The sequence below is a fragment of the Eulemur rufifrons genome, chromosome 15, assembly GCF_041146395.1.
Source record: "Eulemur rufifrons isolate Redbay chromosome 15, OSU_ERuf_1, whole genome shotgun sequence".
In the NCBI taxonomy this organism is placed as follows: Eukaryota; Metazoa; Chordata; class Mammalia; order Primates; family Lemuridae; genus Eulemur; species Eulemur rufifrons.
Genome location: NC_090997.1, coordinates 75,977,457 through 76,003,469, shown reverse-complemented (window position 1 = coordinate 76,003,469; position 26,013 = coordinate 75,977,457). Strand labels below are relative to the sequence as shown.

The window sequence follows — 26,013 nt, the reverse complement described above, 5'->3', positions numbered from 1 at the left end:
AGGAACATGTAACAAGAAGAAAATATTTCTCTCTTGCCAACTGGGTTGAGAATCTTGAGGGAACCTCTTTAGCTGAGAAATTATCTAAAATAAGGCTACTTAAGTTGGGTGATTTCCTGTGGGTCAAGCATGTAGGCTAAAACTAAGGCTTCAGAGAAAATTAAAACAAGTCTAATGAGAAAATAAGATAAATGTGTTCCAAAGGTAAGCCGAGAAGCAGTAGAGGAAAAGAGAGAGTCAGCAAGATGGCAGGAGCTATATGATAGCCGTATAAACGTTTGGTTATTAAATGCTTGAAGTGCCTGGTGTGGGTGGTTTCTTCTGAAACACAAAAAAGTTTCACACTTGAGTGTTATTGGTCATGGATACTGCCATGAAGGACATAGGCTAGGAAGATCCAGCTGACCTCTAAATTATACTTTTGGGGTTTGAAAGTTGACTGAAATCAGAGTCTTCCATCATATTTTGATTTGTTATGGTAACATTTTAAAGGACTCAAGGATTAAAATATATTTTCTGTATTTTAATATGAATGATATGAATTAGTCACTGGGCTAAGCCAATGGGAATACAAAGATAAATTTAAAAATTGATCCTCCAGTTCCAAAGGAGCTCAAAATCCAGTGGCAAGAGATATCCTATTACATCTTGGCTAGACTGTATAAGGTCTATGCTAGGAAAATGAAATACCATGGACTGAAGCTGAAGAAACAATATTTCTGCAGTCGGGGATGGGAAGTATCAGAGAAAACTTCACAGAGGAAGTGACATTTGAACTTGGACTTAAGGGTGAACAGATTTTCAAAGGTGTGCTCAGTTTAGCTGTAGTAGTAAAAATGGCTAGCATATTGGGTACAAGTGCAGGAAATAAAGCTGAAAAAGCTGATGAATAATCTTGAGATTAAATGGTGAGCAAGAAAATTTCATGATCAATTAAGCAATTTAGTCAGTTATTTAGAAAGAACTCTGATGAAGGCTATGTTAGAAAGGGAGCAACTAGAGGCATGGAGTCTAGTCAAGAGATTGTAGCAACATTCAAGGCAAGAGAAGATGAGTGTCTGAAAAGGTAGAGACACTGGGCACCGAGAGGAATGAACTGATTTTTGTTTCAGATCCCTTCAAGGTGACACCTGGTGCCTAAACTTTTTGTGTGTATCTGAGGGCAAAGTATTTAGGATCTATGGGCCTGACAGAAGACAGGCATACATATACTGTTTATCCAAAGTGTAAATATTGAGAAGAGACAGTAGGGTGGAAAAGGACAAAAGCAGGGAGATAGTGAGGAAGCTACTCCTATAATCTAGATGAGAGATGATGATGATGACTTGGCCAAGATGACAAGAAGTGGTGAGACATGCTCAAATTCTGAGTAAATTTTGAAGGTACTACTGACAAGATATGAAGTGTGAGAGACAGGAGGCAAGGATGACTCCAAGATTTGTGGCCTGAGTAACAAAAGATTAGATTTGCCATTAAAAGATGGGGAAAACTGAGAAGAATGGATTGGGGAGGAGGAATATTTTAAGCTTGAGATACCTATTTTATATGAGTAGAAAATATACTTACTCAAAAAATATTTGGCTTAGAGATTGGTCTAATTAATGCACCATTGTTGATTATGGATCCATCTCTACCTATGGTGATTTTAAATAACTAATCATACAATGAGGATCTCATTCTCCTTCATCAAAGGTGAACTTAAATATTTTCAGTAAGTTTGATTTAAGCTGAATCAGAGATCTGTTTTTTTGTATTTATACTTCTAAAATAAAAGCTGATTCATAAACAGATAAATCAACAAGTATTAGCTTCAATTCAGTGACTTGGAGTACTTCTACCTAGTATACACTAAAAAATTAATAAAAGTTGGCCAGGCACGGCGGCTCATGCCTGTAATCCTAGCACTCTGGGAGGACAAGGCAGGAGGATCGCTCGAGGTCAGGAGTTCCAGACCAGCCTGAGCAAGAGTAAGACTCCGTCTCTACTAAAAATAGAAAGAAATTATCTGGACAACTAAAAATATATATAGAAAAAGTTAGCCAGGCATGGTGTTGCGTGCCTGTAGTCCCAGCTATTTGAGAGGCTGAGGCAGAAGGATTGCTTGAGCCCAGGAGTTTGAGGTTGCTGTGAACTAGGCTGACGCTATGGCACTCTAGCCTGGGCAACAGAGTGAGACTCTGTCTCAAAAAAAAAAATTAATAAAAGTTGTAGGCATCAAGTAGATGACTTTTTGACATCAAAATCTATATGAGCCAATAATAAAGACTGTGCTCTTAACCTTAAATTCTTTATATGAAAGAAGTGTGTTTACACTTCTCTATAGTGTGAACCTTTCATGCTTTGTAATCAACCAATTTATCAAACACTTTTCATTTGAACTTCTGTTTTTAGTGCTATTAAAAAAGTCCAGACAGGCAAATCTGACATATTTTTCCATTTTTATTTCACTTTCTTCTAGCTAAGTAAGCACAGTTTGAAATGGCTCATCATAAAAATTTTACGATTACATAATTACATAAATAGTATCACAACATGCATAAACAACACTCTCAATACCACTTTAAACATTTTAAGACAGGTTATGAATTAGCTTTGTTTTGAACTAGTGTTATAGATAGCTAGGGAGTTACCAAATTTGTAGACTACTGAAAAGGCTAAGTGGATTTTAATTGTAGTAATTTGATTATTAATTTTTATAAATAAAAGACAACCTCCACTAAAAATGTGTTTCCAAAGGTTTTCTAACAAAGAAAAACTTATATGAGAGGATATCAACCTACATAAATTGGATCAATTGGCTAACCACATTTTTGAAGAGGTTCATAAAGCATTTGAGAATTCCTTAAATACTTTACACGTTATTGTTATAATGTTGTCACTTATATCATTGCAAGTTCACACAGTAAAAGACTCAAAGTTTGAATCTGTTGAAAATTCCTTCCCTGAGGTTAGTCATATTCTGATTTATAGAAACTTGTAACTGTTAATCTGTGTAGGTGGCTCAGTAAGCTATATCACAAAGCAGTGCTGGAGAGCCTCTAAATCAAATTTTGAGAGCCCAAAACTCCTACTTCCAAATCCCTCTCTTCATCTTCAGTGAATGAGATGAAATTTGGACATTTATGTCAATTGTAAAGTAAATAATAAGGGAAGCAGAACTCAAGGAAAGTACGTGTGGGTTTCTTAGCCTACACCGTCACAGTCTACTAGCCTAACATTCAGTCTTGAATACTCAGTTCTACTGCTACCTGCTCTTAGAAGTGTTTCCCCCTCCACAGTTTCTTCTGTGGACATTATGGCACTTAACACATTAAATTCCAGTTACTGATTTTGTCTGACCCTGTATTAGCAATTGCAGGCAGACTTTCCATTTTCATTTCTTTATTTCCTGATCCTGCCAGTGTCTGGTACACATTAAATGTTTAACACAATGTTTGCTAAATGAATAAATTAATGAACAAATGAAACAATATTGATTCCAGATGTTGTAACTAAGCGTTGCGGTATTTTGTTACTTAAAACTATATTTAATGTCATGCCAAAAAAAAAAGAAAACTAGTAATCTCAGCTTATTTCCAACAATACATTAATCCTTATGTTCATTTATATTCATGTACATGTTACTATTGTACACTGGCACAATGTAGGATTAGCTTTCAGTACCTACTCTTCATTCACATTCACTATTGTGACTGTAGATTAGCACCACAAGACAATTCCTAAAGAAATATGCCTCTTCAAATGATTTATCAATAATATTAACATTGTATTATTAAAATAATATTCTTATCTAAGCCTATCTATCTCTACTTTCAAATAAGGCTCTTTTCATGATAAAAGCTAAGTCTTTTAAACCACTTCTTATTCTAATTTCCTTTTGGGGAAAAAAAAAATGCCATAAAGCAACAGTTTCTGCTAGCTTTAATACATTAGAACCACTTTTTGTTTCTTCCCCTTTATGTTATTACAGGCAAAATTCCATTACAGTGACTTCTGATAGCCAATTTGGTTGTTGTTGTAAACTCACTGTTAGAAATTACATATATTATGTAGTTTTCAGGGCCAATTTATTGAAAAGATACAAGGCTTCAAGAAGTGAAGACCAGCATCTGAAATTTGAATAAAAAGTGACATATATATAATTCTTTCCATCTGCAAGATCAGAGATCACTGTGTAGTATGGTATTCTTTATTTTGAAAATTTATGTTTAAAACTGTAGAACTGTCAAGAAATAGCTAAATTCTTTTTCTCCTTCACAGTAATAAAAGTTCCAAAAATGTACTTTCTATGGAATTTTATTCTTCATAAATAAATCACTATTATAATTGATGATTTACTGAGACATGAAAATATTTTGACTTTTTAAAAAATACAGAACCCTTCTCAATTAACAGAATTTGTTTTAAATGGGATTTTATCTATAGCATCATATACATAAAATCCTTAGACAAATAACCATTAAATCAAAGAAGTGAGTGACAAAGTATTCATATAACTAGATCACAGATCTCAGGAAAAAGATATTAAGAAAAGATTTAAGGCTACTCACTAACAGCCTCCCATAAAACACAACAAACCTTAAAATTGCAATTATACTCCAAAGGGACCAAAATATTAGTTAATATTGAGCCAAGATTAGGGAAATCTTCCACTGTTGATATTTTCATGTCCTCAGTTTTTCAATCAAATGGTCAGCCTGTAATTAAAAAATACACACACACTTTTTTATTTCTAGATATTATAGTCTCTATCAAATAATTGTACTGGCATCCCTAGTATAATAAGCCACATCAGAAAATCTAGGTGCTACATACTCTGTTCCTAAAAATATCTTACAAAAATCTCTCAGTATAATAGTTTTATAAATTATAGTAAAGGTATTCTACATTGTATATGAATAGGCTGATCATTAACTACATTGAAAAATCCATTAAAAAGTTTCAGTAAGATAAGGAAAATAAATATAATACTAAAGTTTTAAAAAGTAAAGCAGATATGGAGGAACCTTAAATGCGTATTACTAAATGAAAGGAGCCAATCTGAAAAGGCTACATACTGTATGATTCCAACTATACGACATTCTGGAAAAGGCAAAACTACAAAGACATGAAAAAGATCAGTGTCTGCCAGGAGTTAGAGGAGAGGGAGAGATGAATAGGCATAGCACAGAAGATTTTTAGGGCAGTGAACTATTCTGTATGATACTATCCTGGTGGATACACATCATTATACATTTGTCAAAACCCACAGAATGTACAACCAAGAAGGACTCTTAAGGTAAACTATGGACCCTGAGTGATAACAATTTATCATCGTAGGTTCATCAATTGTAACAAATGTACTACTGTGGTATAGGATGTAATAGTGCAGAAATTGTGCATGTGTGGGAGAAGGGGGTACATAGAAACTCTGTACTTTCCACTCAATTTTGCTGCGAACCTAAATGTATTCTAAAAAAGAAAGTCTATTTTTTAAAAAAAAGTAAACTAAAGTCTTCAAGTTACATCATTTCTGAGTTTTTCTCAATCCTATATAATCTAGAACATTATATAAAAGTTGGAATAAACTTCTATATCTTTCTCTTGATTTTTTTCAAAGTCTCATAATATATACTAACAAAGTCCAAGATTTTAAGAGTTCCAATTCCCAGGTTGAACCATGAATGCATCTCATAATTTTGTACATTCATGTTTTCTAACTAAAGTCTTTCATGTAAGAAATACAGTTAAAAACATTACAAAAATGTATTTTCATTAATTTTTTATTTAAAAATGGCCAATAAGCAAATGAAAAAATGTTCAATGTCTCTAATTATCAGGAAAATGTAAATCAAAACCACAATGAGCTATCACTTAACTCCAGTGAGAATGGCTTTTATCAAAAAGTCCCAAAACAACAGATGCTGGTAGGGAGGTGAAGAGAAAGGAACACGTATACACTGTTGGTGGGACTGCAAACTAGTACAACCTCTATGGAAAGTAGTATGGAGATACCTCAGAAAACTGAAAGCAGACCTACCATTTGATCCAGCAATCCCACTACTGGGTATTTACCCAACGGAAAAAAAAGTCATTTTATAAAAAAAAGACATTTGCACTCTAATGTTTAGAGCAGCACAATTCACAGTTGCAAAGATGTGGAAACAACCCAAGTGCCCATAGATACATTAGTGGATTAATAAAACGTGGTATATGTATACTATGGAGTATTATTCAGCTATAAAAAAGATTAGTGAACTAAGGCCTTTTGTAACAACCTGGATGGAACTGAGACCATCCTTTTAAGTCAAGTATCACAAGAATGGAAAAACAAAAACCACATGAACTCACTAATAAATCAGAACTAATAGATCAACACTCATATGCACATATGGTAGTAAAATTCAATGGAAATCAAGTAGGTGGGAGGGAGGAAGGGAAAATGGGAGAATTCACACCTAATGGGTACAATGCACACTGTCGGGGTGATGGACACACTTATAACTTTGACTTAATCTGTACAAAAGCAATTTATGTAACCAAAACATTTGTACTCCCATAATACTCTGAAATTTTTTAAAATTTTAAAAATTTTAAAAAAGAAAAAAAATTACAAAAATGTATTTTCATTAATTTTTTATTAAAAAGGTATAGATCTTATAGAAAATTAGAAATACAAATAGGAAAAAAATCCCTTTTCCATTACACTGACTTTTTTTTTTTTTTTTTTTTTTTTTTGTTGTTGTTGTTGTTGTTGTTGAGACAGAGTCTCACTTTGTTGCCCAGGCTAGAGTGAGTGCCGTGGCGTCAGCCTAGCTCACAGCAACCTCAAACTCCTGGGCTTAAGCGATCCTACTGCCTCAGCCTCCCGAGTAGCTGGGACTACAGGCATGCGCCACTATGCCCGGCTAATTTTTTCTATATAGATTTTTAGGTGTCCATATAATGTCTTTCTATTTTTAGTAGAGACGGGGTCTCGCTCAGGCTGGTCTCGAACTCCTGACCTTGAGCAATCCACCCGCCTCGGCCTCCCAGAGTGCTAGGATTACAGGCGTGAGCCACCACGCCCGGCCTACACTGACTTTTTAAAGAAACCAAATCAGCTATCCTACAGAATGTCCCACTTTTTAAATTTCAAATACATACACACATATATACACATATACATATATATATACCTTAAATATATATTATTTAAATAAAACCCTCTGGACAAGTTGAAGAGAGGGGTGATATGTTTGAAATATGAAGTTTCTAGAAATCAGATACTTTTTCAATTCTTCTGTACTATGACTAGAATAAGGGTAATTCATTAACTAATGGTAAATAAATACCAACTGATGATTATTCACATACAGCAATTACAGGTCACCTTACCATCATGGACACATAAAGGAACAGCCTAATAAATTACTGGTCAAGTGGCCCTGGAGAGACCGGAGTCACTTAATAACTAAGGCTTAACTTTCAGACCACAGGGATATAAACAGCTGAAGTCTATTCCACTTTTGCCTTAGCAAAGCATAATTCTGCAATATTTTAGGCTCAAAGCTTCATCCTCAGATCTAGCAGTTGATGCCACTACTATAGCCCTTTGCTAAGGTGTTTAAACTGACTATCAAAAAATATAAACACTCAATTTCCACAATGATGTTGATGATTATGATCACAGAGGCAGCAGGTAACATTTATTGAGTAATTACTATTTGCAAGATACTGTCTTAACTGCTTTACACATAAATTATCTCATCAACTCTTTTAAGGAATGTAACTTTTACACCCTTCAAGTAAGCAACGGAGCCAGAATTTAAATCCAGATCTAACTCCATAGTTTCAACTCTGAATACTATGGTTCTTCTATATCATATCCCCTGCTTGCAATGGGGGACACTTACTCATAGCTTCTCTTGCTACAGATCTGATGACCTAGAAAATCCCACAAATTAAAAATATCATTTTGGGTATGTGCAAACAGTATGTTAAAACAGGTGATCAAGCCTATAAGAGCTGTGGGTGCCTACTACTGCCAAGAAAAGAAAAACTACAACAGAAAGGACAATATTTTAAATACTTACTGTAATAAACCAATAGGAATTGACTCTATAAACCAATCTGGATAAGAAGCCAAGCTGATTGACTGGTGCCAGAACATGCAGGTGCAAGTGGGAAATGGAACAGAATGGTGGCAGATGGAAACCCATCCTAAAACAGAAAGGTAAGAGATGATTGAAAAATCAATTCTACAATAGTTTAAAGCCATTTTTCAGATGAAAATACAGAAATATTAAAGATATCCAAAACAGGTATCTAAGGCAGACATATTATTACTCACGAATCTCTTTTACAGTTTTTCTTTATCTACTTCAGAGTGTTCAGACACCTCCTCTTCCTTGCATGCTGAAGTTCACAGTAAAATAAACTTATCATCAAGGAAGGCCTTAATAATATGCCTCAGTATAATCCTTAAGAATTCTGAGTTGGCGTAATGTCTTATCACTTCAGTCCTTATCATATTAAGCTTTAATTCTCCTAAAATATCCTCCAGCAATGAACTTAAAAAAATCACTGGACATCAAGTAGTAGTGTTCCTTTATTCCAAGACGTAGCCAGTAGATGGCATGCTTTTTCCTTTAGGAAAGTGCTCAGGCATTTCCTTACCAATCAACATTTCAGTAGTGAGATTAATTATGTCATCATAAAAAAACTTTATCATCACTTAAGTTTCTTGCTTAATACTGAAAATAAGTTAAATAATAATTATTCATAACTACTTTATAAAAATTTCTAAGAAGATTCCTTTAAATAGTAAAAAAAAAAAAAAAGTTTTAAAAATATGATTTAACCTCTTAAAAATCAGTTTACAATCAGTTTTATAAGTCCAGCTATGCTGAGTGGAGCAAGGTACACCTGTAACAATAATCAAAGCCTAGAAATATTTCCCTGTTCAAACTAAAAGTGAGTGGGAGTGTGGAAAGAAGGCACAGAAGAAGTGCTATATTGCAGCTGTGATCCTCTGGGACTAACCGTGCGGAGTCAGTCAGATATGCCGTACGTACTGAAAAGCTTCCACCACTACCTAGAAGAGGAGACTAGATTTTCCTTCTGTGAAACAGCCATATAATGTAGAATCAAGTTATCTAGAAGCTAGAAGCAACTCACTGCTTCACCCAACCCTTTCATTTTAAAGATGGAGAAAAGCCAAGTTCCAAAAAGTTTAAGATACTTCCCAAGGACACAAAGTTAGTCAGTGGTAGAGTTGGGATTGAACTCGGCTCTTGACTCCTTTTCCAACGTTCATTCTTTTAATGAGCACTCCTATCACTAGGAAAAGAATGTGCTGCTTGTGGCCAAAGGGTCTCAAACACCATCAGTTCCTTGTCATTATCATACTTGGATAATGTTTAGCAGTTTTCAGAGCATTTTCACACACATAATCTCATTTGAGCCTATAAGCAGGCAGAGCAGGTATTATCTTGGAGAGGTTAAATGACTTGTCTAACACAGCCAGTATAAGTAAAGTACACAAGTAGCATGGACAGCATTAGAATTCAGTTCTATTCTGAATTTCAGCTCAAAAGTGCTAGAAGTAATCTCCACTATATCTGCCTTGGTCACAGAAGCAAAGTTAGAAATATTTTAAAAAGAAAAACATTACTTAGATTAATTAAAACAGTTGACAAATTGAATATCATGTGCTTTTGCTCAGACATTGTTGGATGCCAGAGTTCAGTAGATGAATTCAAGTTAATTTCCTACTAGAAGTATAATAATGTATTTTTAAATAACATGAAAGTTTTTCTAAGAAAATTCAACTTACAATTTTATAGGAATGCTCATATTGAACAAAGAAAAGTAGACTTGTAACTATTTTGTCTACTTACTGCACATATATATTAATACTTGTTTGGCTGGGTGCGGCGGTTCATGCCTGTAATCCTAGCACTCTGGGAGGCCAAGGTGGGAGGATCGCTCGAGGTCAGGAGTTCGAGACCAGCCTGAGCAAGAGCAAGACCCCATCTCTACTAAAAACAGAAAGAAATTATCTGGACAACTAAAAATATATAGAGAAAAGTTAGCCGGGCATGGTGGTACATGCCTGTAGTCCCAGCTACTCAGGAGGCTGAGGCAGGAGGATTGCTTGAGCCTAGGAGTTTGAGGTTGCTGTGAGCTAGGCTGATGCCACGGCACTCTAGCCTGGACAACAGAGTGAGACTCTGTCTCAAAAAAAAAAAAAAAAAAAAAAACTTGTTTATCCAAACTGTAAGCAGAGATTATTGGAAGTTATTGAGACATGAGAGGAAGAAATTTTATTAAATTTATACTACCAATGAACTATATTCTCACTTTTAGGAAAACTGTATTTAAACCACAAACTCTGACACTGCTCCTTCCATTTTCCATGAAACATTTCAAAACAGTTTATAATGTATAATATTTGGTTTCTATCTTGAAGTATTCATACCTCACATCTGTGAAGTCAGTGAAATCATTCATTTCAAGAATGGTTTTTCCAACAGTTACCATGCTCTCAACTGTAAAACAGGAAAGAAACTGCATTACTTGCTAGGAGACATTAAGTTCACTAAATTGCTACTAGTCTAATGTTTAGGCTCCTAGTCAAAAGTCTTATCAATGGGTAAACATTTAAAAGACACATTCAAATAGCTCTAGGTTACTGAGAAGTTTGCTGATTTTATCTACAACTGAAATGAAGTTTCAAATTGAGCCCCATTATCAGAAAATATCATAGATAGGCAGACTTTGGACAGCTGTTGAGAAGCATGATCAAGTGGCAATTTAGGACTTCTGGTTATACTGAGGACCAATTCTAATCATAAGGAGACTAAGCATTTAATTAAACAGAAATTGTTTAAATTAATAAGAAAGACAGGAAAACTCTGAATTTGTCTTTGAGCACAAATAAGGATATGATTTCCCTTCAAGTCAGCCTAGCCTTGACTAGCCAAACATTGTATGATGACTTTGGCTTCCAAACTCTATCTGCCTTTCATCTCTTAGTGCTTTATGGCCTACATATGGGAATAAAATTCCCCGTTAGAAAAATTTTGGTAACCCGGGATCTTCAAAGCACAATACCAAACCTTAGGCCTTCTTTGTTTCTGAATGGTGTAATCATGCATTTAAAAAGGGAAGAAGTAAAAGAATCTACAGAAGATGGTTGTTATAGCGAGGCTTATAAAATCATCATTAATGTTTAAGTCAGGCTTCCGCTGAGCGACTGTCAGACTTCCATGACTAGGCCAGTACCATATGGTTCTGATATACTGTATTTTTGTTACCAATCAATTCAAAATATTTTCTTCTTTGTTCTATTTATTTAGATGTTATTTAATTACTGTAATTCTACATTTCATTATTTTTCTAATTTAATTACATTGACTTCAGAAAACATACTTCGTAAGAGTTCAATCATTTGAAATGTTTTGAACCTTATTTTATTGCTCAGAATATGGTCAACCTTGGTAAACATATGCTTTTTAAAAAATGTATATTCTGTAGTTAGATGGAGTTCTATAAATGTCAATTATAGTAATGGTGCTTGATAGTGTTATTGAGCTCTTGCATATGCTTATTATTTCCCCAATTTTATAGACTGTATAAATATTAATTTACCTCTTATCATGAAAATATTCAAATATATACAAAAGCAGAGAGATGTATAATGAAATCCCAAATATCCCACCGGCTGCTTCAAAATTAGTGACATCTGATTTGAACAGTTATAAAAACTAGTTATAACAGCAGCCTCTATATTCTCTACAAACCCACTTCTAATTTGAAGATAAACTGAAAAATTCCCCAAAAGCTACAGTATGATCTCTAGGAAATAATTACAAGAATGAAAATAGGAACTTTTAATAAGAAAGAAGAAATGTTTCAATCATTCAGGTAAATCGAAGTTGGATCTGATCTTTATAAGCTCGAAAGCTACCCTCTAGTTATAAATTATATATGTGCTGAAATGTACTGACAGAACTTCAAATGACTAAAAAGTTTAGCAGTTCAGAATCAACAGTTTAAATACTGTTAGTTAATTCAGTAGCCTATCCACTAATGAACTACACATCAAGGTTTTACATCAAAGAGGTTACTCACCTTTTAAAAATCTGGCCCAATTTATCTGTCTTGTAAGGCTACTTTAAAGTATTAATCAAACTAATCTCAGATGCTGGTGAAAAAGGCTGTCAAAGCAGATTTGAAGTGAACTTAGAAATGTCTCAAAATGATAGGTGACAAGTCACAGATGGCATGAGTAGGAAAATGAGAATAATCCTGCAATAGACAAAATTCAGAATCTCCTTTTCAGAAGCTAAAAGTTCATCACTAAAATCTCATAATTAAATTTTGGTGCTAATTCATCTTTATAGGAGACTACAAGGCAAGCACCAACATGATTTCACTATCAAGCAATACAAGCTCATATGCCATATCATAACTTGTTTACAATTTTTCATAGCACCTTTCATTTCAAAGTCAGGAAAAGCCATCATTTAAAAAATCATAAAGAGGTATTATCTGTCAGAGATTTTAAAGATTAAATAGCATGATGTCTGGGATTTGCTTCAAATCCACTGTGGGAGAAGGTTAATGTATGAAAAAAAAATTGGCCATGAGTTAATAAATGTGGAAGTTGAGTGACAAATACATGGGAATTATACTATTTTCTTTATTTCTATGTAATTTAAAATTTTTTATAATGAACATTTCAGAAATTCATAATGTTCCTTTTATCATAATACCTGGATATACTTTTTCATCTTCACTGCCATCCCTGACGACAATTCAACATGATATATTAATATAATAATGAAGGATATTGCCATCATCTTACCCAGTTCTATATGATCTTTGTTTAGATCTTTGCAGTTTCCAATATGCTTCTTTGGCACTACAAGATAATGATGAGGTGCTGCTGGTCTGATATCTTTGAAGCAAACTAGGTCTTCATTCTAAAGGAAAAACATATTTGTTAGTGAATTTTTAAAAAGAATTTCCCAATGCTGTCTGGCATGACTTAAACAACATAAATCTGTCTGATAGGGAAATGGTACTTACGTTACAACTAAGCCCTACTGGGCAATTTTATAATTATGCATTAAGTTTATAATGCTTTCTTCATGAGATGCTCATTTATTCTAGAGCATAAAAAGATATATGAAGTCAATTTTAAGAAAACAATTATGAGTGAAGTTCATTAAAACTCCATTACCGGCCAGGCGTAGTGGCTCACGCTTATAATCCTAACACTCTGGGAGGCCAAGGCAGGAGGATTGCTTGAGGTCAGGAGTTCGAGACCAGCCTGAGCAAGAGCAAGACCCCATCTCTACTAAAAATAGAAGGAAATTATCTGGACAACTAAAAATATATAGAGAAAAAAAAAATTAGCTGGGCATGGTGGCGCATGCCTGTAGTCCCAGCTACTCGGGAAGCTGAGGCAGAAGGATTGCTTAAGCCCAGGAGTTTGAGGTTGCTAAAAGCTAGGCTGACACCACAGCACTCTAGCCCAGGCAACAGAGCAAGACTCTGTCTCAAAAAAAAAAAAAAAAAACCACTTCATTACAAATAATCCCAGAATTTTTTATTTCATTATACATTTCTCAATCCCTACCCTAAACTAAGGTTTTTTTTACTCTTAATATGTACTTTTAGACTATAGAATTACAGCAAGATAGATAAATTCCTTTTTACATTTAACTTTTTTCCCAAAGTGGCATTTTCCTCAGTTATAACAAGAACGTCAGCAAACAAATACATATCCAGGGATTACATTTTTAAACATTTTTAAAGCAATTACAAATACATACTTTTCTTTATGTTTACTTGCCACTTTACAGCATTAAAAAGACTTTGAAATGCTAAAACAAACTCCAGTATATTGTAATAATTTATGGGCTCAATCCATTACATGTATGGCATCAGCTTTCTGGTTTACCTTACTCTACATAGTAATGCACCAAAAAAAAAGAGAGAGAGAGAGAGAAAAGGACTTTCTTTTTATTTCTAATTATGTGGTGAATTACATTTATAGATTTGCGTATGTTGAACCATCCCTGTATCTCTGGGATGAAGCCCACTTGGTTGCAATGGATTATTTTTTTCATGAGCAGCTGAATTCAGTTGGCTAGATTTTATTGAGAATTTTTGTATCTATATTCATAAGGGATATTGGTCTATAGCTTTCTTTTTTAGTTGAGTCCTTTCCTGCCTTTGGTATCAAGGTGATGTTGGCTTTGTAGAATGTGTTAGAAAGGATTACTTCCTTCTCTATGTTGTAGAATAATTTCTGCAGGACAGGTACCAGTTCTTCTTTGTAGGTACTCTCAACAGATGCAGAAAAAGCATTTGATGAAATTTAGCACCCTTTTATGATAAGAACATTTAACAAAATAGGCACTGACGGGACTTACCTCAAAATGGTAAAAGCAACATACAACAAACCCATAGCCAACATCATACTTAACAGGGAAAAATTGAAAACATTTCTGCTTAGAACTGGAACCAGACAAAGTTGCCCTCTATCACCACTTCTATTCAACATAGTGCTGGAAGTCTTAGCCAGAGCAACCAGACAAGAGAAGGAAATCAAGGGTATCCAAATGGGGGGACGGGGGGGGGGGGGGGGGAGAAGAGGTCCAACTATCACTCTTTGCTGATGATATGATGTTATATCTATTATAGAAAACCCCAAACATTCTGCCAAGAGACTGCTGGAATTGATAAATACATTCACCAAAGTTTCAGTTTATAAAATCAATGTACACAAGTCAGTAGCATTCATAAACACCAACAACAGTCAAGCTGAGAAGCAAATCAAAGACTCAATACCTTTCACAATAGCAACAAAGAAAATAAAATACCTAGGAATGTATTTAACTAAGGAGGTGAAAGACCTCTAAGAGGAGAACTATAAAACACTGAGGAAGGAAATAGCAGAGGACGTTAACAGATGGAAAACTAAACCATGCTTATGGAGCGACAGAATTAATATCATTAAAATGTCTATACTACCCAAAATGATCTACAGATTTAACGTAATCCCCATTAAAATACCAACATCATTTTTCACGGATCTAGAAAAAAATCATTCTATGCTTCGTATAGAACCAGAGAAGACCACTTATAGCCAAAGTGACTTAAGCAAAAAGAACAAATTGGGAGGCATCAATTTACCAGACTTCAAGCTATACTACAAGGTTATAGTAACCAAAATAGCATGCATGGTACTGGCACAAGAACACAGACATAGACCAGTGGAACAGGACTGAGAACCCACGTATAAAACCATCTTCATATTGCCACCTGACCTTTGACAAAGAAAAGAAAAACATACACTGGGTAAAATAATTCCTATTCAATAAATGGTGCTGGGAAAATTGGATAGCCACATGTAGAAGACTGAAACAGGATCCACACCTCTCACCACTCACAAAAATCAACTTATGATGGATAACAGACTTAAACCTAAGGCATGAAACCATAAGAATTCTAGAAGAAAATGTTAGAAAAACTCTTATATAAAACATAGGCCTAGGCAAAGAATTTATGAAGAAGACCTCAAAAGCAATCACAGCAAAAACAAAAATAAATAAATGAGACCTGATCAAATTAAAAAGCTTCTGCACAACCAAGGAAAACTATCATTAGAGCAAATACACAACCTACAGAATGGGAGAAAATAATTGCATGCTATACATCCGTTAAAGGGGTAATAACTAGAATCTATATAGAACTCAGAAATATCAGCAAAAAAATCAACCCCATTAAAAAGTGGGCAAAAAAAAAAAAAAAAAAACAGGAACAGAAACTTTTCAAAACAAGATAGACTAACTGCCAAGAAACATGAAAAAATGTTCAACATCTCTAATCACCAGGGAAATGCAAATCAAAACCACAGTGAGGTATCACTTAACTCCAGTGAGAATGACTTTTATCAAAAAATCCCAAAACAACAAATGTTGGTGTGCATGTGGAGAGATAAGAACACTCATACAGTGCTGGTGGGACTGCAAACTAGTACAACCTCTATGGAAAGTCATATGGAGATACCTCAAAGAACTAAAGCTACAACTACCACTTGATTAAGCAATCCCACTACTGGTTATTTACCCAAACGAAAAAAAGACATTCTGTTAAAAAGACATCTGCACTAGAATGTTCATAGCAGCACAATTCACAATTGCAAAGATGTGAAAACAACCCAAGTGCCCATCAATACATGAGTAGATTAATAAAATGTGGTATATGTATGCCATGGAGTACTACTGAGCCACAAAAAAATGGTGTACTAATACCTCTCTTATTATCCTGGATGGAGCTGGAACCCATTCTTCTAAGTGAGATATCACAAGAATGGAAAAACAAATACTACATGTACTCACCATTAAATTGGTACTAGTTGATCAACACTTATGTGCACATATGGAAGTAACATTCATCAGGTGTCAGGCAGGTGGGGGGGTGTGGGTAAACTCACACTTAATGGGTGCAGTGGTTGCATGGGATGGGCACACTTGTAGCTCTGACTCAGGCAGTGCAAAGGCATTTATGTAACCAAAGCATTTGTACCCTTGTAATAGTCTGAAATTTAAAAATAATAATAATTTAAAAAAGAAAAGGAATGAAGGAAGTCTTTCAACTTATTAACTTTTGGGTTTCAAATTTTTCCAAGAGAAAATCTGTGCTCCCTAAATAACCTTATTCAATGTCTTATATAAAAGTATAAAGTAAAAACTAAATAAAATCAACATTAATAAGTATAATTTTCCTCAGAAAAATTCCCTAAGTGCAAGATTACTCATTAATTTTCCATCCCAACAGCCAAAATTCTATTCAAACAAGGGCCTCAAAACCATTCCCGTATTTTTGGTTATCATAAGATAACAAACATGATAATTATACAAATTTTAATGCATTTTTATTATGGTTTTTCTGCCTGGTAGTTGTTAGGTTTGTTCTGGGTGAGAACCCGAAAAATATCATAAAGCCTGTGAAACAAAAGATGCAGGAATTTGGAGAGTCCAAGGTTATAAATCTAACTTTGGCCACAGACAGCTGCAGCCACACAGGCATTCCTATACCCCCTGATAAGGAAAAAGATTCCCCCCTCCCCTATCTCTACAGGGGTTACTCACTCCCCTCGGGAAAAACCCTCTATAAAACCCAAGGCTTTTCCCTCCCTCAGCGTGGACACTCTTTGGCCTTCACCCATCTGCACACAGATGCTCAAAATAAAACAGCATTTTGCTACACATAAGACTTCGTGTGCCACCCTCTCTGCTCCAGACCTAACAGTAGTGAAATTAAATATTGATGTCCACAGAATGTATCAGAAAAGGAAATGTCAAGGACCACAGTGTTTTTAATTATTTAAAGTTTTTTCTATTTTTTCTTTAATGCTTCCAGCTGAGAAACAGTTAATATTGGGGGTCAAAGCTAGCACAACAAAACTGCCACAATCATACTGCCAAGATTGGTTCATAACACAACAATGTTATACATTTTTATTTCCCCTCAATTAAGGCATTAATTTTTAAAAATCCAGAAGTAAGTCTTTCTGGTACAGAATACGTCCTGGTTAGAATTAGTTTGAGATGATATAGCTGAATTTTACTCCATAGCAGGAGTAAAGTAAAACTTCTTTAGATTAACAGTACTAGTAAGTGCCAGTCTAAAGGATAACCAGAGAAAAGCTAAAGAAGCTCTTAAAAATCTGCTGTCTCATGCTCCATGACTTAGCTATAAGAATGAACCAAAATGCTTAGTTCTCTGTCTTCCAATCCCTATTTTGAAAGGTTTTGTTTACTAAATGTCACATATAAATAATTTTCTCAATTCCAATTAATAAAAACTACCAATCAACATAACTGTCATCACCAGCAATAGATAACATCCTGTTAAAAACAAAGAAACTTGATGTTTTATTTAGCCTATACTGTGATTGAATTAGATTTCCACTAAGCTTTCTAAAATATTGAAACTAGCTCTCTTACGTCACCCTTTCTTCCATTCCTACTATTGACCCAGCCATCATTTAGATCGCTCATTTTAAGAAAGATGATCCTCCTACTCCAAAGATACACTGGCAAAAAATATGAAATGATACATGTATAAGGCTATTAATTTGCAGCATGATTTATGATAGCAAAAAACTGTAAATAAACCAAATGTCCATAAATCATCTGGGAGACTAGTTGAAGAAATTGTGGTAAATCCACACAATGGAGTATTGTGTAGCTATAAAAAGGAATGAGGAATTTCTTTATATACTTATGAAATTATTTTTATGATATACTCAAGCTAAAAAAGAAATACCAAGGAGGGGAGTGGCTTGGCTATCTTTTGTGCGCAAGGAGGAATAAGAGGCTGGGCGTGGTGGTTCATGCCTATATTCCTAGCACTTTGGGAGGGCAAGGCGAGATAATCACTTGAGCCCAGGAGTTTGAGACCAGCCTGAGCAAGAAACCCTACCTCTACAGAAAATAGAAAAACTAGCCGGGCATGGTGACACACGCCTGTAGTCCCAGCTACTCAGGAGGCTGAGGCAGGAGGATCACTTGAGCCCAGGAGTTGGAGGTTGCAGTGAGCTTTGTTGATGCCACTGCACTCTAGCCTGGGTGACAGAGCAAGACCCTGGCTCATAATTCCAATAGCCCTCATTACAGTCTTTTGTTATATTATTAAGGCACTTTATGGCTCAGAAGCAGGCCTCAGAAAAAAGAATCTCTCTCTCTGACCTCCTGCTCTCTTTTCACTTGCCGGAGGCAGGACTCTAATCTTCCCCTGACTTTCTAGTTGCAGGTCATAGACTCCCATTTCAGAAAGGATCCTGCCCCATACCCTGGAGGAAGGAATGCTGCACAGAAAGGCCAAGAAGAATCTGAAAAGACAGGCCTTGCTGGGTTTCCCCACTCAGTCTACCAGTATTAGAGCATACTCTTTTTGTCCAATCACATTTATACACAGTTGTCAATCATGCCTATTCAATGAAGACTCCATAAAAACCCCAAGAGGACAAAGTTCAGAAAGCTTCCGGATAGCTGAACATGTGGAGGTTCCTGGAGAGTGGCGCACACAGGGAGGGCATGAAAACTCTGCGCCCTTCCCCGATACTTCGCCCTATGCATCTCTTCATCTGTATCCTTTGTAATATCCTTTATAAAAAATTGGTAAACCTAAGTGTTTCCCTGAGTTCTATGAGGCACTCTAGCAAATTAATTGAACACAAAGAGAGGGAGGGTTATGGAATTCCCAACTTGAAGCTGGTCAGTTAGAAGTTCTGGAGGCCCAGACTTGCAACTGGTGGGAAGGGGGGGAGCAATCTTGGGTACTGAGCCCTCAATCTGTGGGATCTGATGCTATCTCCAGGTAGATAGTGTCGGAACTGAATTGGAGGACGCTCAGCTGGTGTCTGCTGCAGAACTGATTGCTAGCTTAGCGTGTGGGGGTCTGGGTCATATAAGTCTTCTGTGTTCATTGTTGTTATTAAGAGAATAGAAAAAGCACAGTTTTGTATTTTGCCCATTGACAATGAAGTATTGTATGTATTCACCCTGTGCCCCTATTTAGGGTATAAATTAAATCTCATTTCCTCTGTAAAAATGTTCCCAGGCTCTTTTTGCTCTGAGAATGTTCCTAATAAAGAAAAAATCCTGACTGTTGGCTGTGATAGAAGTCTGGACAGTCCCACACCCTTTTGATGACTATTTTTATTTTTTTTATTTTTAATTATTATGGGTACATAATAGTTGTATATCTTTATGGGGTCCACACAATGAGTTTGGGGGGGCTTTTTCTCATATGATGTTTTGATATAGGCATACAATGCGAATTAATCTAATTAGGGCAATTAGGGTATCCATCACCTCAGGCATTTAACATTTCTTTGTATTAAGAACATTCCAATTCCACTCTTTTAGTTATTTTAAAGTATACCCTAACTTACTGTTGATTATAGTCACTTTGTTGTGCTATCAAATACTGTTCATTCTATCTATCTAACTATATTTTTGCATCCATTAACCATCCCCACTTTATCTCCCCATCCATAATACCTTTCCCAGCCTCTGGTAATCATCATTCTACTCTCCGTCTCTATAAGATCAATTGTTTTTAATATTTAGCTCCCACATATGAATAAGAACATGCAAGATTTGTCTTTCTGTGCTTGGCTTATTTCACTTAACATATTGTGCAAGTATTCTCTCCAGTTTCATCCACGTTGTTGCAAATGACAGGATTTCATTCTTTTGGGGGGTTATATAATATTCCATTGTGTGTGTATATGTACCACAATATCTTTATCCATTTATCCACTGATGGACACTTAGGTTGATTCCATATTTTGGCTGTTGTAAATAGTGCTGCAATAAACTTAGGAGTGCAGATAGCTTTTTGATGTACTGAATTTCCCTCCTTTGGATATATACCCAGCAGTGGGATTGCTGGGTCCTGTAGTAGTTCTATTTTTAGTTTTTTAAGGAACCTCAATATTGTTTTCCATAGTGCTTGCACTAAGTTACATTCCCACCAACAGTGTACAAGTGTTCCCCTTTCTCCACATCCTCGCCAGCATTTGTAATTGCCTGTCTTTTTTGATAAAATCCATTTTAAGTGGGGTCATTTTATCTCATAAACAGTTTTGATTTGTATTTCTCTGATGACTAATGATGTTGAGCATTTTTTCATATACCTATTGGTCATGTGTATGTCTTTTGGGAAATGTCTATTCAGATCCTCTGCGCATTTTTTAATTGAATCATTTGATTTTTTCCTATCGAGTTGTTGGAGCTCCTTATATAATCTAGTTATTAATCCCTTGTCAAATGGGTAGTTTGCAAATATTTTCTCCCATTCTGTGGCTTGTCTCTACACCTTGTTAATTGTTTCTTTTGCTGTACAGAAGCTTTTAAACTTGATGTGATCCCATTTGTCCAATTTTATTTTGTTTGTCTGTGCTTTAGGGGTATTACTCAAGAAGTCCTTGCACAGACCAATGTCCTGAAACATTTCCCCAGTGTTTTCTTTTAGTAGTTTCATAGTTTCAGGTCTTAGATTTGAGTTTTTATTTCGATTTGACTTTTGTAAATGGCAAGAGATAAGGATCTAGTTTCATTCTACATATGGATATCCAGTTTTCCCAGCACCATTTATTAAAGAGACTGTCCTTTCCCCACTGTATGTTCTTGGCACCATAAATTCACTATAGATGTGTGGATTTATTTCTGGATTCTTTATTCTGTTACATTGGTCTATATGTCTGTTTTTATGCCAGTACCATGCTTTTTGGGTTACCACAGCTCTGTAGTATAATTTGAAGTCAGGTAATATGATGCTTCCAGTTTTGTTCTTTTTTCTCAGGATGACTGTGGCTATTCTGGGACTTTTGTGGTTATATATAAATTTTTAGGATTATTTTTTCTATTTCTGTGAAGAATGTCACTGGTACTTTGACGGGGATTGCACTGAATCTGTAGATTGTTTTGGGCAGTATGGACATTTTAACAATATTGAGTCTTCCCATTCATAAGCATGGAATATCTTTCCATTTTTTGTGTGATGACTATTTTTAAAAAAGCTTTGCACAGCTACTAGTATTTATTTTCTATTAGTTTTCTCTTCAATGTTGGAATTGCAGTATGCAAAATTTAAAAGGAGCTTCTAGGGATATACTAAATATTGAACTCTGTGAGTTAAAAAATGCACTTTACCTCTCTTTAGTCTAATTTTATATTTAGTAAAATAAAGAGTGACTGAAGAGCTAGGTTCCTTCTTACTCTATGGGTCTGTCCAACAGTGGCCTGCAGACAGACAACTGATATTCTTTCACCCTGCCAGGTGCTATCTTTACTTCCTTCCCCTATTCAGCACAGATTCCATGTTCTATCACTGTAGCCACTCTCTTGCCATAAATTCTTAATTTTGTCACATTGCACATCTATAATACCCACATGGCAAGACCACAACCCTCGGTCAACACAACTGTCTACTTTGTCTGATCCTAGACTTACGCTGGTAGAGGGGGGGAAAGTCACTGGTATGACCTAATTGAATGTCTTCAACCGCAACCAACACTCATCACTGTACAGCAATCCTTATGTCTCCCTAATCCTCTCTACTGGCCTTCAGAAGAGCCACTTCAAACTTCTGACTTCTAAATAACCACGTAATAGTTTCTTCACCTCCTTCAAGACTTCACTCAAATGTCACCTTCTTAATGCAGCTTTTCCTGACCAAAATTTTAACCTGCAATCCCCTCTTCTTTGTTTTTCACCATCTACTAAACTATACATTTTATTGTTATTTTGATTATTGTTTATTTTCTGTAACTAGAATGTAAGCTCCATAACAGCAGGGAGTTCTATATGTCCTATTTACTACTGTATCCCAATGCTTCCAACAGTGCCTGCCACACAGACTCATTGAAATACTGAGTGAGGAATGAGTGAATGAGTTTCCTCCTTCCAGGTACAAAGTTCTACCCCCGGGCCATTTTAAACCTCTCTGCATGGGCATCTTCCATAAGGATTTGAATGCACCACAGTGTTCACTGTTTTATTAACAAAAAGTTTTCTCTTAACCCGCAACTCCTCCTGTTGCTACTATTCTCTTTACTTTCCCCTTAGATTGCCAAATTTCTGTGACAGTTGTCTATATTTCCTGTCTTTCCTTCCCCTGGTTCTTCTCAATCAACTGCTCTCTGCCTTTTGCCTCACCACTGCACTGAACTGCTCTCCTCAAGGTTAAAGATCATCACTTCGGGAACAAAACCAGTCCTGATCTAACTTGACCTCTCTGCAAGCACATTAAGAAGGTACTACTGATAATTGCTGACAATTCCTTTCTTCTTGATATACTCCTTTTTCTTAGCTTTCCAAGCCTTACTCTATTTCTCTATTTCTTCTCTGTTCCCTTTTCAGGTCCTCTTCCTCTGCTTGTCCCTATGATATTAGGGTTCTTTAGAGTTCTATACAGGCCTCACGTCACTTTTTACTCACATGTACTTCCTGAGTGATCTTTTCAATTTCCATCTATAAACTGACAGTTCCTGTAAGAGATACAGGTCTCTTCAGAATGCTTGAGTATGCAACCATTTAAAGGACATTTCTATTTAGATGCCTCACACTCACCTCAAACTCCACAATTCCAAAACTGAACTCATCACTCTGCTACTTCCCACTACCCCCCTGACCGTCGGTTCTCCTCCCATGTTCCCAATCTTAATTAAATGGTACTACCACTATACTACCAGTTTACCCTAGCCAGAAACCTGGAAGTCATCTTTGACTTCTCCCTCTTTCTCTTCCTCATTCTCCTACATCTAAATCAGGGTTTTTCAACCTTGACACTATTGACATTTGGGGGCCATATAATTCTTTGTTTTGGGGGGTGGGGCTGTCCTGTGTAGTACAATGTTAACAGCAAACCTGGCCTCTGTCCACTAGGTGCCAGTAGCACCTCCCCCTTCCCCAAAGTTGTTACAAACAAGAGTATCTCAAGACTGCCAAATATTCCCTGGGAGGGCAAAATTGCCCCCATTTGAGACTACTGATCTGTATCTACCCATACGTCCTGTTTCACCTCCTAAATACTTTATCTCTTAAATTGATCCATTTTTCTTCATCCCCACTACCACATTCTTATTTCAGGCCATCATCAGGCTAGATTACTCAAATAGTCACCTAACAGACTAGTCCTCTCTAAATTATTCTCCACAATGCTGCCAGAATGACCTTTCAAAGATCAAACCCCTTCATATGACTCTTCAACCCCTTCCTCCCAACTGACCAATAAACATTTTAGAGCTTCTCTTTGCTCTCCAGATAAAGACAGAAGTCCTTAACATGAATTTCAACACACTTTATAATCTGTCCCCTTGTTTACCTGTCCAGCCTCATCTTTCACCACTCATCCCCTCAAACTCTACGCTCCAGTTAGACAATTTCTCCTATGGTACAAACTGAACCTCTGGAGGGTCTCTCTACCTGGGACATTGTTCTCTTCCTCTCCTCACCTGGTCATCTCCTACTTATTTCTTCATGTCTCATTTCCTCTAGAAAGCCTTCCCTAACCCCTCAAATCTGGGTTAGATGCCCCTCCCAGGAGCTTACAAAATACTGTAAAACCACCTAAGCACAGTACAGGGCATTGTGATTGGCTGCTTCCTCTGTATTCATTCTACTCTTTAGATTATAAAATCTGGACATGGACTGTCCTTTATCTTGCTCACTACTGAATCTCCAAAACAAGGTGCTTAGAAGGAATTTTATTTATTTTTAATGAAAGAATGATTACTACAAAAGACAACTTTTGGAGCTGATTCTCTCAAAAGGTTATTTATGGACAAGGAGAACTAGCAGAACAAAGTGGGAACCGGATAATTTGTTTAAAAATATCTGGGCAGGCCGGGCACAGGTGGCTCACACCTGTTATTCTAGTATTCTGGAAGGCCAGTGAGGGAGGATCGCCTGAGCCCAGGAGTTCAAGACTAGCCTGAGCAAGAGTGAAACCCCATCTCTACAAAAAAAATAGAAAAATTAGCCAGGCATGTTGGTGTGCATCTGTAGTTCCAGCTACTTGGGAGGCTGAGGCAGGATCCCCTGAGGTCAGAAGTTTGAGGTTGCTGTGAGCCATGATGGTGCAATATATAGGCAAAGTCTTAGTGCTCTGAAAGTTTCCACACATCCCAACTGACAGTGGAAATCAGAGGCAATTAAGTCAAAGTTCGACTTCAGATCCACTCCCCTCAGCCTAATGTCAGCCAATCTAACAAACAGCTTTTCACAATTACCATTAACTATTGTCTACTAATTTTCTCTTCCGTATCAGTATTAGAGTATGCATAATTTACAATCAGTATCTAGAAGCGGGGGAAGGTGGAGAATCCCTTCTATAAAAGCAGAAGCCACAGACTGCTATTTTATGCGAAGACCCTTGGTACCTGCACAGACAGGCGGAGATATTTAGCTCTATCACTATCTTTTCTCCCCTCTGAACAGCAGAGATACTCCGGGAAACACTCCTCGGCCCCTGAGAAAAATTCCGTCGTTAGCAGTAAGATACCCTGCAGAGTGGGGCGCCGGCGGGGGTATCCCCAGCTTCCCCCAGCCCCTTCCACACAGGACAGCCCTGCCTCGGCCAGCTCTGAGTGGCGATCGGGATCCTCCCCACCCCGGTCCACACCGGCCGCACGTCGCTGCCCACCTCACAGGGTAGGAGTTGGGTGCCAGGTTCCTGCCGCCTCACGATCCGGCAGAACACGCATTTGCTGTCGTAGTCGTCCGGTGTCTCTGCGACGTCTTTGGAGGTCTCCATTGAGGGCACCGTAGGTTCTTTTGTGGCCGTTGCCTCACAATCTGGGGTCAGGTCAGAGCCGCCGCTCATCTGCTTCTGCGCCATCGCACCCGTCCCCCGCGGCCTAGAACCTCGGCTTCTCCAGCACTACTGGGCCGGCGGAGGACCCGCCTCCAGCTCCCGCACTGCCGCCGTTTTACCTCGAGGCGTCGCCCCTGCCCTATCGCTGGATCGTGCCGCAGGCTTATGTGCGCACGCGCTGAGCCCGGAGGCCCGCAGTGGTAAGCGGTGGTGGGCCGCGAAGCCGGCTGCCACAAGGGGGCGCGCGACGGCGCCTCTGGGAGTCACCCCGCCCCGCGCGCCTCGTTGGTAATGACGCAGAACGTCCGCCAAAACGCAAAGCGCGCCGTGCGTCCGGGTGTCGTCACCGGGGCGGGGTAACGTCTGGCTTAGTGGTGCCCATCGGGTATTCCGTAGAACCTTTCTCCAAAGCCTGTCGTATAACATGTCCCAATATTGTATCATGCTGTAGTTTAAAAAATTTAAAAAACCTTTTAAGGTTCGGTTTTAAGAATTCGTAGGTTTTAAGAGAATGCGGAAAACCTCTAGAACGTTGTTTTCAGCATAGATCATGTTTGGCACTTTGTGTATGCATTTTCAGCTATGATAATTTTAGGAGTTTAAGCTCAAAATGTCCCAAACTGAACTTAACATCTCTGTTGA

The 26,013-nt window shown here is 37.0% G+C and overlaps 1 protein-coding gene across 1 annotated transcript; it reads right to left on the bottom strand.

Annotated features, from left to right (window-relative positions):
* Nucleotides 1-4,269: 4,269 nt before the first annotated feature.
* On the bottom strand, nt 4,270-25,442 carry HINT3 (histidine triad nucleotide binding protein 3). The gene is made up of 5 exons (XM_069488046.1): nt 25,201-25,442; nt 12,833-12,950; nt 10,442-10,511; nt 8,055-8,181; nt 4,270-4,697 (listed from the first exon to the last, which is right to left on the bottom strand). The coding sequence occupies exons 1-5, from the start codon at nt 25,393-25,395 to the stop codon at nt 4,665-4,667; spliced, it is 543 nt and encodes a 180-aa protein (XP_069344147.1). The 5' UTR covers nt 25,396-25,442; the 3' UTR covers nt 4,270-4,664.
* Between the last annotated feature and the right edge of the window lie 571 nt (nt 25,443-26,013).

What these genes read in the sequence shown, in the direction of transcription:
- HINT3 (XM_069488046.1), bottom strand. Translation starts at nt 25,395, where the DNA reads ATGGCGCAGAAGCAGATGAGCGGCGGCTCTGACCTGACCCCAGATTGT. An exon ending in CCCAACTCCTACCCTGTGAG is followed by an intron (nt 12,951 to 25,200) that starts GTGGGCAGCGAC and finishes TTTTTCCTTTAG; the next exon opens with AATGAAGACCTAGTTTGCTT. An exon ending in ACTGACTTCACAGATGTGAG is followed by an intron (nt 8,182 to 10,441) that starts GTATGAATACTT and finishes TTTCTGTTTTAG; the next exon opens with GATGGGTTTCCATCTGCCAC.